Raw genomic sequence first — 17745 nt, forward strand, 5'->3', positions numbered from 1 at the left:
TTTGAGACTTGAAAACAGATTTTAATAAATTTTTGTTCTCTTGTAGGAAGAAAATAATGATACAGCTGATAGTTTTTTTTATGCTATGGATATTTTACAAAGGTAAGTCATATTTTATATTTCAAAGATACATTCTCATTGAAGAGTTGAGTGAAAAACTAAATTGTTCCAGAGAGGATTTTAAGCAACTTTTCCAGTGTAGACAACAGGTAAATAGACTCTCTTTGAAGGTATACATCAGTGTTGTCATCAGCAGCAGTGTTATTATTGCTATGTCTGCTTTCCAATCTGGCATGGTTTGGTCATTTTGACAGGATCCAGTGTGTTGGAAGACCATATCCAGTGTCTCAGTTTTGGCATGGTTTCTTGGGCAGATGCCCTTTCTAATACTAACCAACTTAAAGAGTGTACTGGGTACTTTTATTATGGTACCAACACTAGTGAAGTTGCCAAGCCTCAGCTGAGGAGGTTAAGATATCTTTAAGTGAGATGTTGAAAGATTAAAGTATAATGGGAAGAGCAAAAAGAAATTTAGTGTTGTGAAGATTTATGGTCACCTTGCAATTGACATGGGTAGATGAGGTATGTTGGAGTGGTGCCCAAAAGAGAGGTAAATATAATAGTGATCAGGTGCTAGAATGTACTCTTCAAGTAATATGTCCAAGAAGGTGAATTGAAGAGGGTGGGTAATGTTGCAAGAGGGTGAGAGATGGAATAAATATAGGGGTGGAAGTAGTCAGATGTATATAGAAGATGAATGTTGTGAATGGTGAATTGTGATGGAGATGGTAAATATGAGTGGAGCTGGCAGAAACGTTAGCACACCGGGCGAAATGCTTAGCGGTATTGCGTCTGCCATTGCGTTCTGAGTTCAAATTCCGCCAAGGTCGACTTTGCCTTTCATTCTTTCGGGGTCGATAAATTAAGTACCAGTTACGCACTGGGGTTGATGTAATCGACTTAATCCGTTTGTCTGTCCTTGTTTGTCCCCTCTATGTTTAGCCCCTTGTGGGCAATAAAGAAACAGATAATAAGGGATAGATACTCGTTGGGAGTAGTAGAGAGATGAATGGTGAATGGCAGTACAGAAATATGTTATAGTATGTTGTAACAGATTCTGCCTTCATTAAATAATAATTCAGATATTTTATTTAATCAGATAAAAGAACCTTTCCAGCACAAGAAAAGTGTGTTTTTTATTATAAATTTAATGATAAATCTTTGCTGTATATTGTTGTGTCAAATGTTAATTTCTTGCTCAGAAATAAAGACTTCAGTACCTGTCTGAGGAAAGTTAAAGTAAATGAGATTCTGTGATGGTCATGACTTTCTGAAAGGACAGTAGTAACATAAGTGAGACTGCTATAACTTGCTGTCTAGCTTAGAGTGTAGAAATAGTAGTGTAGCTGTTAGGTGTTTTTAAGAAATGTAATTAACCCTTTAGCATTCAAATTACTTTATCAAGTATAATGTTTATTTATTCACATCATTTTGAATTAATCCTGTATTATTTCATAACTTCAAGATTTCAGTGACATGATAATATATTTTTGGGATGACATTGTAGGGTAGGTGTGAGAGGCCAGTTCTAGCCAGTTTGAACACGAAACAGGTAGAATATTTAGGCCGGATCTGACTGGTTTAAATGCTGAAGGGTTAGGCTCAACAACATCAGACATTCTTCTATCTATCAAAATGTTTAGCAGATTATAGTGAAAGTACTGTTGATTTCCCTTTTGTCCTAGTTCTGCTGGAGTTTGATCAACTCCAGTTCAGTGTCCATTTCTGATTGAGTTTATGGCAGATCTAACCTAACAATGAATTAAGCTGTCATTTTCATTGATAGAGGACCATTAATTCAACCTTAATTTAATGATTATACAACTCATAAATACATAGTAGAATATTGCTCCAAGAGAAAAGGAGTAACTGGGAACTTTGTACCATGTACCTACTGTAAACTTTAGGTGCATGAAAGACACAATAAGATCACAGGCAGTCTGAGAGAGAATAAGAAATAACAGTTGCACAAGAGTTGTTAGCAGTTAGAACATCTATGAAATGAAATCTTTTAACTGCCTTCTAGGCTTGCTAGAAGTAATTCACAGCTTCTGTGACTTTGGTGACTTAATTAACAGTGGATTTAGGTGTTGTGAAAGCATTATAGTCAGTGCAAAGACAGACGAAAAAGTTCACAGAATAATTACCTGTTGGTAACAAAGGGTTTTTTTCTTTGAGAGAAGGCAGATTCTCTGATGCTCAAGTTGAAAGTGTAATATGGCATTGGTTGCAAAGGATATGTAGGGCTGATATGAAATATAGCAAATATGCTCTGTTGGTTGTGTACATGAATAATGGAGCAAAGGTGAACTAAGGGAAAAGAAATATGCATCAGGGGAATTGGTTGTAAAGAAAGTTGTACTTGTATGACGGAGTGCTGAAAAGTTTCTGGCTTTAAGGGTGTTGTGAAAGGCCTGGTTGGGGGACCAACCTTCCGAGTTCTTTTACAGGGCTTAAAAAAACTGAAGGGCCACTTTAATAAGTGTGTGTGAATCTGATAGGGGAATATATTAAATAAAATCATAATTAACTGATCCTCCTGTATTTTCTTTTACCCTAAGCCAGAAACTTTTCAGCACCCACCTCATTTTGATATTGATGCATACAAACAATGATAGTTGGGTGAAAAAGTGTTAAACAATCCAACTGGAAGGAGCTTGTGGAATAAGCCTAAAGAAGATAACAGAAGTGATCTCAGACTGCTGGATGTCATAAAAGAGACAGCAAAAGACCACAAGTCAAGAGAGAGGCATTGGTGGTGCAAACTTATCTAACCCATATCTGTACAGAAAATACAAATCTAAAATGATGATGATGATGGTTATCCCACAGTTCAGTAACACATTTCCAATTTCCACTTTTGTCCTAGATAATAGCTATTTGCCTTTGTTTGGCTGCTGTTAATTCTTTAGGTTATTTTTATTTAGTTTTGATTTTTGATTTCCAACTCACTTCTTTTGATTACTGGATGCTGTTCCTTATATTCTCTTCTGTATCATATTTATGATACTACTCTCTTGAGCTCATTTTACACTGATCTCCAAATTAGGTGGATGAGCTTGTGACCTCTTTGAGACTACCTGGTCTGAAAGTCAGTGTTGCTAAAACCAAAATCCTGTCAACTAGTTTTACAAATGAACAGAAAAACATGTTCATAGTCAATGCTGTTCAATTGCACATGATGGCTTATTAGATTTACTCTGACCTGACCTACTGTTTGTTGGATAACTCTGTCTTGAAGCTTATTGTAATTCCACTATTCTTATTTCTTTATTGCCCACAAGGGGCTAAACGTGGAGGGGACAAACAAGGACAGATAAAGAGATTAAGTCGATTACATCGACCCCAGTGTGTAACTGGTACTTAATTTATCGACCCCGAAAGGATGAAAGGCAAAGTCGACCTCGGCGGAATTTGAACTCAGAACGTAACGGTAGACGAAATACCGCTAAGCATTTTGCCTGGCATGCTAATGTTTCAGCCAGCTTGTCGCCTTTGTAATTCCACTATTCTGATGTATGGAACATAGGTGGTAAGCTAAATGGCTAGGCTTTATGTCTCTCTCTACCTAAGAACTATTATGCATACTCTATATACCTAAAAACTATAATGTTCACTCTGACATACAGTGGTTCATTGTATAGCAATTGTATTTCTGTAAGTGCTTAGTAAATGGCTTAATTGCATGTGGCAAGATCCCTTGGTTAGAGAATTATATTTGTTACTTAGTTGGAAAAGAGCTATAATATTCACTAATATATGACTGAACAATAATATAAGTTTTAGTGGAAACAAAAGTAGTTCAGAAAGACATTACCAATGTAAACAACAATGTAAAACAAACCATTACTACTGCACCATTACTATCAAAAACAATAATGAAATTAAAATGATAATGAAGATGAAAAACTTCACAAGTAAAAAGAGAAAGAATTGCTATAAAAGAAGTAAAAATATTGAGAAAAAAATCAGACTTTTATCTAAATATAACAAAACAAAATCATCAATAATGGGAAAATAGATAAGAACAAGGAGTGAACTCTAACTATTTGGCAGTACTTTTAAAGGAGCCTGCAGCATGGAGAGAGTGGGATCAAGTGCTGTTACGCTTATCTCACTTCCTGCAAGAGGTACACTATATGGAATGATTATCTTCCACAAAGTTCACAAAAATAAAAGACCTGAACTTGAGGAACATGATACCCTGTATAGCATCAACAATAAAGTAGAAGTTGAATAACAGCAGCTCATACATTCATGAACATATGTTATGACCATTTCTATCAAAATGCAATATGCAGATGTAGAGCCTACAGTGGCACTTGTGCAACAAAAGGGTTTCTTTTTAAAATTAACATAAAAGGTAATGCAGCAGTTACTAAAGTTACTTCAAGTTGAAGCCACTTTGAAGTAACTTTATCTCAAGTTAAACATAACAGCAGTTGATCCCACTCTCTCCATGTCTGCTGGCTCCTTTAGAAGTACTGTCACGTAATTAGAACTTGATCCTTGTTCTTATCTATTTTCATTTTATTCATGATTTTGTTGTTTTTATTTAGGTGAAATTTGGATTTTTTTTTTTGTTATCATGCAGGCATTAGTGAAAGCAGAGTATTGTAATCACTTGTCTTTGTCTGCGTGTTTGCAAAATTACTGAACGGATTTCAGTTTTATAGAAATTTCTTTCAAAATCCCTGTATTTTGTTTTTCCCACATTAACTTGTGTAGGTTGAACTTTGTAAAATGTTAAGAGAAAGAAACCCAGCTGTTTCTTGCAATACATAACCAATACATACATCAAAAGCAGGGGTTCTCAACCATTTTTTATCTATGGACCCCCTTTGATTGCTATTTTATTCTGGTGGACCCTCAAAGCCATTCAATAATTAAAAACTAGCTTTATAGAAATTTCTTTCAAATTTCCTATTTTGTTTTTCCCACATTAACTTAAAAAGCACCATCCGAATCGTGGCCGAAGCCAGTGCCGCCTCATCCGGCTTCCGTGCCGGTGGCACGTAAAAAGCACCAATCCGACCGTGGCCGTTGCCAGCCGCGGGTGGCACGTAAAAAGCACCCACTACACTCACAGAGTGGTTGGCGTTAGGAAGGGCATCCAGCTGTAGAAACATTGCCAGATAAGACTGGAGCCTGGCGCAGCCCTCTGGCTTCCCAGATCCCCGGTCGAACCGTCCAACCCATGCTAGCATGGAGAACGGACGTTAAACGATGATGATGATGATTTTCACCATATTTGGCAGAAATACTCATTGGGTGAATGTCTCATAATTATGAAAATTTGGTTTGATTATCTTCAAACATACATAAATACTTATATAGCAACTGTGTGTGCGTGTGTACAGTGATGGATTTGAGGGTTTCGTTTACTTACAAGTTGATTTCTTAATTTCACCGAAGTATTAATACCTATAATGGTTTTAATTAAAAAGACTTTGGTTTGACCTGAGGTTATTAGTAGAAGACACTTGCTCATGGTGCCACTCAGTGGGATTGAACATGGAACCATGTGGTTGAGAAGCAAACTTCTTACCACACAGCCATGCCTATGCCTATAAATATTAATTATTTGTACTTCTAAAATTATTGAAGCATACCAACTAAATGTTATTTATCTTTAAATACAACATTCATTTAAACTTCTGTTTTCATGTGCTATGCTGTGTTTAGTTTTGTACTTGTTGTATTGATCCTGTTTGTTGAACCACTAAGTTTAGGAATACATTAACACCACGATTTTTTTAGACCAGTGTAAACATAAACACTGATATATGCACATATACATATATGAGGGTGTGCTGAAAAGTTTCTAGATTTGGGTAAAAGAACATACAGGAGGATCACTTAATTATGATTTTATTCAACAGATTCACACACTTATTGTAGTGGTCCTAAGTCCTGTAAAAGAACTTGGACGGTTGGACCTCAAACCAGGTCTTTCATGATACTCTTAAAGGCATTTGCACAATGTCTTTCTACTATATTTCACAAAGTGTTGGTCATCCCAAGGCTGTTGTAGAAGACACTTGACCACAGTATCATGCAGTAGATAGATTGAACCTGGAAGCACATGGTTGTAAAGATAACTTCTTAATGATACAGTCATGCCTGTGCCTTGTATGATGGTGACCTTAAATGAAAATATTTGACAGAAATTATGTCATTGTTACTTGCCGTGATATGTCTTGACATTGATAGTAGTGTAAGAGGTAAACTGGCAAAGTTGTTTGAATGTCAGAACAATTTGTGGTATTTGTACCAGCTTGCTGTGCTCTAAGTTCAAATTCTGCTGAGGCTTACATTTCCTTTTAACCTTTCAGGCTTCATAAATAAAGTACTAGTCCAGAACGGTGTATTCACAAAATTTTGTCTGTTCAAAGCTAATCTTGTCACTGGAAAAAAATGGATGACAAGCTTAGGGGGATCTTGAGCAAGTGCCTGAGAATTTCAGCTTGTTAACATAAATGGTAGTTCACCAGCTGGCGGGAGAGACAGCAAGAAGACTTTAAAAGGTTCTTCACAGTCTCTCCTCTTTCTTTCTCTTCTCTCCCCTCCCTCTTTCACACACAAACATGCACACAAAGTAATGTTTCATTATGCCTTTTTTTCTATATTTTCTTTTTTTGTTTTTTTCAGAGACTGCCTTTCTTCCATGGAAAAAGGCATTGAACTTTCAAAGAAACAGATTGTTCTTATAGTTTCTCAAGTCCAAACATTACTCGATATGCGTCAAGTAATGTGTGCTGGACCATTTCTCTATGCTTTTATACGAGAAGTAAGTACTTAAAATTATTTTTTTTAAAACAAATGTTACTTGTTCAGATCAAAGTAGTTAATATTTTTTGATATGTATACACGAAAAAATTCATCTGCAAACATGAACAGGGTGGAATGAATTATCTGTAAACGTTAGAAGACCCGGTAGGACAAGTGAGACCATAACCCGTGGCCTCTACCTGGGATGTAGCCAGTCCACTTATGCATACCTTTCCTTCTTGGGACACAAAACTATACTTGCGAAGACCTGTTGAGGCAAGTGAAATCGAAATCGATCAAAGTCAATGGAAATTGTAGTTGTGATACCAGTGCCGGTGGCACGTAAGAGAACCATCTGAACGTGGTCGTTGCCAGCGCCGCCACGACTGCCTCCGTGCTGGTGGCACGTAAAAAGCACCATCCGATCGTGGCTGTTGCCAGCCTCGTCTGGCACGTAAAAAGCACCCACTACACTCATGGAGTGGTTGGCATTAGGAAGGGCATCCAGCTGTAGAAACACTACCAGATCAGACTGGGCCTGGTGCAGCCTTCTGGCTTCCCAGATCCAGTTGAACCATCCAACCCATGCTAGCATGGAAAGCGGACGTTAAACGATGATGATGATGATGTTTTCAATAACCAGTTGTCCTCAAAGAAGTATGAGGAGTGTTCATTAAAGATTTCCCCTCACCCACTTCCCAAGGACTGGGATAAGCGAAACTTAGCATAATTATTAGTCCTTCTCTTCATAGCCACTACCAATGGTGACACACTTCTCCCACCACTTTATGCAGCTGGGAAGACCTTGTTTGCAGAAGTTGGTTGGGTGTGTCTAGAGCAGGGGTGGGCAAACTTTTTTGATCGCGGGCCGCACAGTGCGTCTTTGGAACCTTGGCGGGCCTCATTTATAAAAATCAAGTGAAAATATTGTGAATTACCGTACAGTTACGAAGTATCTGCATAGAAGTTGGGATTCATAAAAGCTCTCGGCGGGCCGCATGAAAACCTATGGCGGGCCGCATGCGGCCCGCGGGCCGTAGTTTGCCCACCCTTGGTCTAGAGCCAAGACTTTACCTTGGAAATAGTTCATCATCATCCGAAATGTACTTCCTCTTCAAAAAAGACTTCATGGTTGGAAAGAGGTGGCAGTCAGATGGTGCAAGGTCAGGAGAGTAAGTGGGATGAGAAAGGATTTCATAGCCACAGGAGTGTGCTTTCATCTGGGTAACATGCACATTGTGAACTGGGGCTTTGTTTTGGAGGAGGTGGACTTCTTTGGTCAGCATGCCATGTCTCTCTGCTTTAATGGCGTCCCATAATTTCTGCAGCAGAGAAGCATAATATGCCCTGTTAATTGTTGTGCCCTTTGCCAGAAAATCCATCATCACTACTTCACGTTGGTCTCAAAAAACTGTGAACATCACCTTGCCTGCTGAGGATTGGACACAATTTTTTGGGGTTGGTTAGCTACCATGCTTCCATTGCTTCAACTGGACTTTAGTCTCAGGGTCATAATGATGGATCCATGTTTTATCCTGTGTGATAAGTCTGCCAAAAAATTCCGCCTTGTTTTCTTGGCACATTGCCAAAAGAGCCTGGGAGCAATTGACTCATTCCTGCTTCCAAAAAGGAAAAGGTGTGAGCATCCAGGGAATCCATGATGCAGACAACTTCAGTCCCACTGTGTGACACCTTGGGCAAGTGTCTTCTGCTGTAACCTTGGGCCAACTAAAGCCTTGTGAGTGGATTTGGTAGACAGAAACTGAAAGAAGCCCATCGTGTATATGTATATATTTGTGTGTCTGTGTTTGTCCCTCCACCATCACTTGACAACTGATGTTGGTATGTTCATTTCCCTGTAACTTAGTGGTTTGGCAAAAAGAGACCGATAGAATAAGTACTAGGCTTACAAAGAATAAGTCCTGGGGTCGATTTGTTCGACTAAAGGTGGTGCTCCAGCATGGCTGCAGGCAAATGACTGAAACACGAATAATAGTTTGTTAGCATTGAAATCAAGCTATATTCATTGTATATACTCAAATGAACTGTGCACAAAACATTGATGTCTTAGTTAATCCCTGCTTCTTGCAGAACAAATAGTTATGAAAGAGATGGTTCATATATTGCAGGTTAACAAGGCATCTTAAACATGTGTTACAAAAGCGATTTTATTATTTCTTTAGCACACATAAGAGGATGAGCTCAGCAATGGTTTAATGTTGCAAAACTCAACAACTTTAATATAGATGAAGGAGGTACTTCACATCTCAACATACCATAAGAGGGTGGTTATGCGCTCACTTAACTTGCAAGAAACAGCAGCTAAATCTTACTCAAATGATACAGTATAATTTTGAAAATGGACATGTTTTTTTTTTCTCTTTTAGGGTTCTTCTGATGCATACAAACCCCAGTGTTTGCAAAGGTTGGCTAGATTTGTTCTTGAAGCTTATGAAGCTGGTGTAAGTTGTTGAGAATTATTTCCTTTTCAAATAAAAGATAAAAACTTTTTCCTTTTTAAATATATATTTGGTAAAAAAAATTTTGTCTCTGTTGAAACAAACTCAAATCATAGTATGTATTAAACATACAAATTATTCATTTCTTTATATATTTGTGTTAGCTTTCATGTTTTTCTGTTTCCCACATTTTACCTATAGAAAAGTATAAAAAAATTTATTTTGACAATAGGCATATATCTACATTCAGTAAAGCCTCCTTTAAGTGTATTAATACAGAAAATAGATCTGTATTTTCTAAGACATTTCAAAATGTCATAGAAGGGAAAAAATGGATAGAAATTATGGAAATACGGGTAAGAAAGTTTCTTTTTCATGTTTGTTTTATCATACATTAAAAAAGAAAGGAGGGATTTTGAAAACCTGGAAGAAAGTAATAAAATGCCATAAGAAAGAGAAATATCTGAATGTAATCCTGTAAAATAGTAAAAAGGAAGTTGAACTTTCTCTTTCTATTTTTGTACAATGTAATAATCTTTAGTTTTGTTTATTATTTTATTATAAAAGTAGAAAGGTGAAGCTACTTGTTTACAAGCTGAGAATATTTCTCAGCAGTTAACTGGAATATCAAATTTAGGTCATGACTGAAATTATTTTCACAAACTGGAACTGCACTAAGGAGGCTAAGAAATTACTATATTTTATTACATTATCAAAGTTTAGAAATTACCACATTTGGGTACAACAGGCAAAGTCAAAATATAGTTGGAATTTATTTTGCTATATTATATACTAGAAGGGAAGATACAGGTGTAGAATCCTAGAATATTCTTAAGTAGTGAACCTGGAAAAGAACAGGACAAGCAACAATTAAGCCTAGAAAAATACAGGTCAAGAAGAAAAAAAATGTTTGTAAACAGGTTCTTGCATAAAATTATGATAATCTAAATATGACCACTTTAAAATGAGAGACTCATTAGCATGGAACCAAAGGTCAAAAAGATTAAGCATCTTTTCACATATCACTTATGACCCTAAAATGTATGTGCATGATGTAAAATGTATGATTGTCTCTTTTTATTTAATAAAAAGATTGTTTTTCTATTTCAGAGACCCAGTAAAAAAGCTCGATATCTTCCGATGATATTGTGTGCACCATACAACATTGACCAACATATTTCTATAGTTATTGGAATTCCACCCTTGAATTTAGATGATCAAAGAAAGTAAGAAACTTAGTTTCTTTTTCATATAATGTTTGTTCTTAACACAGCTAAGTCAGCTTCTTATTCTTTTCTCTTGCTATCAAAAATTTGTTGTAGCAAATTTTACTTAAAGGCATTCATTATAGTTTCTTTTAATTTCTGATGTTACATATGAAATATAAAAAAAACCCAATTAATTATTACCTGAAGGCTCATGGCTCAGAGCGTCAGGCTCACAATCATGAGGTAGTTAGTTCGATTCTCAGACCGGGCTCTGTGTTGTGTTCTTGAGCTAGACACTTTATTCCACATAGCTCCAGTTCACTCAACTGAAGAAATGTGTTGTGACGTCACTGGTGACAAGCTGTACTGGCCTTTGTCTTTCCTTTGGATAACAACGGTGGTGTGGAGAGGAGAGGCTGGTATGAACAACTGCCAGTCTTCCACAAAATAACCTTGCTCGGACTTGTGCCTCAGAGGGTAACTTTCTAGGTACAATCCCATGGTTATTCATGACCGAAGGGGGTCTTTATTATCTGATGTGATGTGATATCTAATTCCTCACTTTGGCATGTTAATCAATGAGAATAACCAGGTTATCTATGATTACGCAGCTCTATTATTAAAAAGTGTTCTCCATACCATAACACAGGAGCTTACCCCTTTAGCATTTGCATTACTCTGTCAAAAGTAAAGCTCATTTATTCACATTGTTCTGAGTTAATCATGTATTATTATTTTTGTTTTGAGATGTTGATGATGTGGGTTTTTGAGAATGACATTGTAGGGTAGGTGTGGGAAGTCAGATCTGGCTAAGTTCAACATAAAACAGGTAGAATATTTGGGCCTGGTATGACAAGTTTAAATGGGAACTTCTGTATATTGATGACCTAGTTCTCAGAGCCGAATCTGTCAAACAAAAAGAAATTCCAAGCTTAGAAGCAAAGTTATATATAGGTTAACTAATTAAATTCTGAGTTAATATTGTATTTATCGTAATAAACTTCTATTTATATTAGACTAAAATCAGTAAGATTTTACTAATTAAGTTCTTAGTTAAAATATGTACTGCCTCTTTTATTAATGAAATTAGGTTCTACAGTGATTTTGGATTCATCAAAACTAACTGAATGTGATATTTTTTACTTACCTACCTACCTTCCTTCCTTTTGATAATGTCTGTTATCATTTTATGTGGTTGTATGTGTATATAAAAACGTTTGATTAATACTTATCTAAATTGCTTGTGTTTTTAGCCTGGGGTGCTGGTGTAACAACCTCTTTGGTTAAAAACGCTAGAAACTGAAAATAAATTTCAGGCCAGACTTATTTTTTATCTTGAGTGTCAGAGGAATAAAAGTAGAACAATTAAGACATAAAATAGTATTTTGAGGGTGATTTCTTTCTCATTTCAGTTTTTTTGGAAAGGCATTTGAACAAGCAGCTTTGGCTACAAATTCTCGGATATTACACAACCATTTTGACAACTTCAGTAAGTTATTATTTTCTGCTAATGACTGAGTGGAGGAATGTTTGAATAGTTTTGAATCTAAGCAATATATTAAAACCCACCACCATGGATTTCTATTTTTGACCTTTTATTTGTCAAAGTTGTCAAGTCCTGAACTCAGACTGCCAACTATCTGTCACTGCTTTATCAGCAAAGCTATTCAAATACCTCTGTAAATTCTCATTGCAGAACCACAGTTAGCCCTGATTCAACAACTTATAAATTGCCTAGAATTGTTTTATTTCATTAAGGTACACATACTAATTTTTGGACAGCTCAAAGGTTAAATTGATAATATGAATCTTTCAAATGTAATGGCATTAAGGAATCTATATACTTACCTATGTGCCTACCTATCCACCCATACATACATATTCCAGAATTTCCTAATATATATTATGTAATATATGTACATATTGATATAACTCTGTGTTTAAGAAGTTTGCTTCCCAACCACATTTGGTTCAGTCCTAGTACATGGTACCTTTTGTCAAGTATCATCTGTTTTAGTTCTAGGTCAATCAAGGTCTTGTGAATGAATTTGGGTGATGGAAAGTGTATGTGTTTGTTTCTTCTTGTGTTGCAGTCATACAAGCAGTGTCACTTTTCTAATATTCTTTGAAAGCATATTTGACCATAGGGAAATATTACTTTGCTTGAGGATTGGTGATAGCAAAAGCATCTGGCTGTAGAAAATTTGCCTCAGTAAACTCTTACCAGGCATGGAAAAGTAGACATTAAAATGAAAAGGATAACCATGTGGTAAAGAAGTTTGCTCCCCAATCATATGGTTTGGGGATCAGTCCTTCTGTGTAGCATTTAGAGAAAGTGTTTGTCTACAACAGCAATGGGTCAACAAAAGCCTTGTGAGTACTTGTAATAAACAAAAGAACATGTGTTTTATATGTTAGTAGGAAGTGGTGTGTAAAGTAAAGTTTTTAGTCAATGCCAGATCAGACTGAGCCTGGTACAGCCTCTGGCTCACCAGTCCTCAGTCAAACTATCCAACCCATGCCAGCATGGAAAGTGAATATTAAATGACGATGATGATGATTGAATTATTCTATAGACTTTTTCTCAAATTTTGTAGACTTTTACAGGTTTCTAAAGTAACAGAAGCATTCTCTGGAGGTGGGCTGGGAAGTCCATGGTTTGCTGTTACCTACTGCATTTTTAGTTTAGTTTAATACAACTTGATGTCCATAGTCTTGAATGGGCCTCTCAAAATTCCATTTGTGCGATTATATGACAACTGATAAGTCAGCTGTCTCAGGTCCTAATGCCATTGAGTGATGAACCTCAGCTAGGAAACTTTTTATCTTAGGTCATCATAACAATATATATAGGGGAGGCAGGACATCAAAAATGACTAGTGACTTGAATGCCATAATACCACCCAGAATGTGGAGCATGGTGTGTTTATCATAACACCTGCTTGCAGTATGATTGTATTGTAGAAACATTGAGTGATACCAAAAAAAAAGGGTCTGTCAAAGGCATTCTCTATTACAATGAAAGCACTGTAGAGTTGTTTATAAGTCCTGTATCTTTATTCACACCAGAGTGCTTATGTTAGTATATAGGGAAAAAAGAAAAACATTATCTCAATATTGATACAGTGCTTGGTATTCCTCTTCACTTTCTTATGTAGTTCTTTGTTTTAAACTTGATACGCTGTTTTTTTTTATGTTCTTGAGTTCATATTTTTTTAAAAAAGTACTTTCTTTTCAGTTTTACTAATAAACACTGAAGACAAAGAGAAGTTTTTCGATGCTCTGATTAATATATTGCAGTAAAAAGAGGAAACTGAACATTACATCCATGATGATAGTGTGATGTTATCTGTTGATCCTGAAAGTTGTACAAAACATTTTAATCCTTTATCATTATTCACATCATTGTTTTTATGATTCAGCATTTGTATGATATATGAAAAAATAAACTTTATCTTGATGCAGGAATTTCTGACTTGTTTTTGTTCCATTTACTTCCTACCCACTTTTTTCTTTACTGCATATTTACCCCTACTGTTTTATTCAGTAACTTGAGTTTATACTTGTACTGTAATAAAACAGTTGATAAAGAGGAAGCCTCATGTTGTTGCAAACTAACTGATGGTTTTGATTCATTTTGATTGCTACAAATATTAAAAACTCTCCCATATACGAAGATTTGCAAATGGTACAATAATTTCAGTAGCTTGCATTATCATCAAAGGGAACCTTTTTCTTAATCAACAACAAAAGTTTCCGTTGCAAGAAATAAATTTGTTACAAAGAATTGAAGATTGAAGATCAATTATTTCATCTTTTCACAAGTTATCATCATGTCTTCCAATCTGGTTTTGAAGGGATGGATTATCTGAGCAGTGATATTATTGACCATATCAAAATAATCATTGATGTTGGTTTTTAAAGCAACCAGATTTCAAAAGTTACACACATTATCTTGTGCATCAATAATAGTAACTCATTCCTTGCATTTGAATTTTCAGCTGATTTACACGAGAAAAAATATCTGTCAAGTAAGTAAATGCTTCGGTAAATTTATTGCAAAAATGCTCATTCAAAGGGCATTTCCATTCTCAAAGAAAAATCTCCATTTCACTTTACTATTCTAAAATGCAAAATAAAACAAGCCTAGTGGAGTAGAACAGTATGTTTTAGTCTAACCAGATCATAGAACACTATAAAAAGGCAATGATTGAGAGAATAATTGAGGGCATATCATTAGTGACAACAGTTGAATCAATCATTTATTCAGTTGATGGATCATTCAGTTTGTTGCAATGTGTGCAGTTTCTGAAGCAGAGTTGACAATTATGAACTTCAGGTGGGTTGAGGGGGCTACCAAAAATCTTTATGTAATGTTAGGAAAGTCATTTTCTCACTCCTAAAGTCTCTAGATTAAGCAGGAGAAGAAGGTGAAGTTTTTCCTTGACTCTCCACTTGAAAGAATACTTGTGTTGCATAAACCTTCCTTTGAAATCATTAGCTGTTATGCTTGTGTAATGTCTTATGAGGTCATTGGATGGTATAAAGAGAGCTCTATAGATCAGTCTTTGAAAAAACGGATCCTTCCAACGGACAGTTTGTGGAATTTCAACAGTTACAGATGAGGGTGGGTGCATGTTTCTGATGTAGCATGCAATGCTGGAAGTCATATTATCTAAGCATCAGTAACTAACCTTGTCCTTAGGGAAATTAAAGAGTCTATACCTAAGACTTTCTGAGAAATACTCTCTAATTATGGTCAAGATGCTTTTATTTAGGTTAGGCATAACTTCTATATTATGGATTAAACCAGATTACTTTTCTAGTTCTCTCTTCAGGTTTGTGGGTGGGTCTTGAGTTTCTCCACATACATTAAAAAGTGAAACCACCCCTTGTTGGTTCCCTGTTATAATGGGGTACTGTCCTGTTGAAGATGTTTCTGCTAATGGGAAATTCTATTGATGCCTATAACTAGATTTCTAATTATGGCTAGGGAGTGGTTGGAGTTTCTATCGATCTAAACAGTTTCCTCATGCTTTCTTTTGGAGTAGTTTAAGTTGGTGCTCAGTTATTGTTAGGCCAGATTCTTTGAGGATGTTTATAAGTTTCTTTTGGGACTTATCCATGATTCAAAATTGTAAGACCATTATCCTCGTAGAAGGATGAACTTTGGAGATGTGTATACTTTTTTAATGTATCCAAGATAACTTGATGTTATGTTATGTGGTGTGCTATATATAATACTATCCCATGATAACCCTTGCCTAGTTAGTCTGACTTCATCCTATTTTGGTGATTACACTATTTTCCTTTTTATGTTCTACCCTACTGATTATATCATGTATATTTGTAGTGACTTTATGTAAAAAAGTCTCCTTTCGACTAAATCATATACCTCCTAGAAACGATAAAATCATACATACAATAGCACCTGTAACATTACACCTTATAAAATCTCTTTGGTCTGGATACCTTTAACTGTCCTCGCTACTTCTATACCTATTACCCCCTCTTTTTGGGTTACCTTTATCTCTTCCCTACCTCTAATTTTTAATCCCTTGTCTCTTTATATGTAGGTTATATGTATCTTATTATTTTGTTTTCTTATTTTGATATCTTCACTTTCTTATCCCTTATAAATTGTTATTTTTCTTGTTCTTAAATAGATATTTTTCAGTTACTTAAGTCTATGTGAGATGGTTATACTATATCCATATAAATGCATAAATATTTGTGTATGTGTATATATGCATATATTAATGTGTGTGTATCTATATGCATCTTTACTATGTATATCTTTCCAGTTATTCCATAAGTAAATGTCCTGAGCAGTCTTTATAGAAACCACCTAATAAGTAATTAATTAAGCACATAAATGAATATTAAACTAATTCTATGTACTCTTTCCTTTTTAATGTTTATAATTGATATGTACGCACCTTTTACGTATCTTGGTCATGATATCATTTTTGAAATTCTTAAATTTTATTTTTATACAACATAACAATATTGTTTATAAACAATCACCCATAGTACCCCAAAATAAAATTTGCTCTGTATTAACTTTTTAAGTTTCTTAGTGTTTTACCCATTTAACTGGTAATTAACATTATGATTTAAAGTCTGTGCCTACCCTTCCTCTTTTTATAGACAGTTACTTATATCCAACTGACTACTAATGTCTTATTTCCTCCCTGAGGAAAAGGGATACATATGTTAATATTTATCACCATACCTAGCCATGAGCTGTCAACTTACTCTTCTTCTTTATTCAAAATAGACACAGACTTCTAGTCTTAGATTTAGTAGTTGATAAAGAGATAAATGAATTAGAAATGAATTACAATTCCTTACACTATGATCCCAATAGGCTTCATGTGATTCTTGGCAGTGTAGTCTATTCTTAGCTACAATAGTGACACCATGAATTTCTTCCATCTTGTTGCTCTGTTAAAATATTTGCAAAAAATTATATTACTGTGTCCTACTTGTTCAAATTCTATTTGTTTGTGCAGCTGAAGATGCCACTGCATTTAAATTGATGTAATGATTGCATTGTTCAATTAAATGGAACCACTTGAAATGGTTGTACTGCATCACTATTTGATATCCTGTTGTTTATTTTGATATATATATTATATATATATATATATATATAGACATAGTGAAAGTATTAATAGTTAAACTATTAAATCTGAAAGTATTATCTCACATTACAATAAAAATGTTATTGTTTCACTTTTGACACGTAATACTGAAATAGTGTAAGAGATAAGAGGTTGCTCCGGGCTTGCATTAGGCAAGAAATTGAAAATTTTTTTCACTTATGGCATTGCATGGACCCTAAGTAAAGCATGTGTAAAATTTGAATGAAATTGGTTGGGTAGTTTTCGAGTTTTAGTGATGCACACAGACACACATTCTCAGTTATATATATATAACTGAGAATGTGTGTATGTATGCATCTATCTATTTATTTATCAATCTATCTAAACATGTAGGGAAATCAGATCAAATTTCACTTTATATATATATATATATATATATATAGTTAGTTAGTTAATTTGGCTCAAAAGCAAATAGCAAGGCCATGTAGGGGGACATGGAGTTAAGTACAGGGTGGTGTTCATGTAAAGAGTTCAGGCCACTTGAGGTCAAGGGAGGCTTTGAACAAAGCGGTCGTCGGCATCTTCACCATCTCGTTTGGCAGCTTGTTCCACGGATCCGCAACCCGGACGGAGAAAGCT

The 17745-nt window shown here is 35.4% G+C and overlaps 1 protein-coding gene and 1 long non-coding RNA gene across 2 annotated transcripts in view; one reads left to right on the forward strand and one right to left on the reverse strand.

Annotated features, from left to right (window-relative positions):
- LOC115210722 (cell division control protein 45 homolog) overlaps positions 1-13969 on the forward strand; it is a 58445-nt gene extending 44476 nt beyond the window's left edge. The window contains exons 13-18 of the mRNA XM_029779425.2: positions 47-102; positions 6712-6850; positions 9219-9293; positions 10401-10516; positions 11911-11987; positions 13737-13969. Coding sequence (XP_029635285.1) covers positions 47-102; positions 6712-6850; positions 9219-9293; positions 10401-10516; positions 11911-11987; positions 13737-13801 — 528 coding nt within the window. The 3' untranslated portion in view covers positions 13802-13969. The remainder of the gene's footprint in view (positions 1-46; positions 103-6711; positions 6851-9218; positions 9294-10400; positions 10517-11910; positions 11988-13736) is intronic.
- The window catches only part of LOC118762990, a 37211-nt gene that overhangs the window by 7280 nt on the left and 12186 nt on the right, over positions 1-17745 (reverse strand). Inside the window, exon 2 of the long non-coding RNA XR_004998745.1 lies at positions 8742-8809. This is a non-coding gene — a long non-coding RNA (uncharacterized LOC118762990). The remainder of the gene's footprint in view (positions 1-8741; positions 8810-17745) is intronic.

Source organism: Octopus sinensis, linkage group LG4 (genome assembly GCF_006345805.1).
Source record: "Octopus sinensis linkage group LG4, ASM634580v1, whole genome shotgun sequence".
NCBI classification, from domain to species: Eukaryota; Metazoa; Mollusca; class Cephalopoda; order Octopoda; family Octopodidae; genus Octopus; species Octopus sinensis.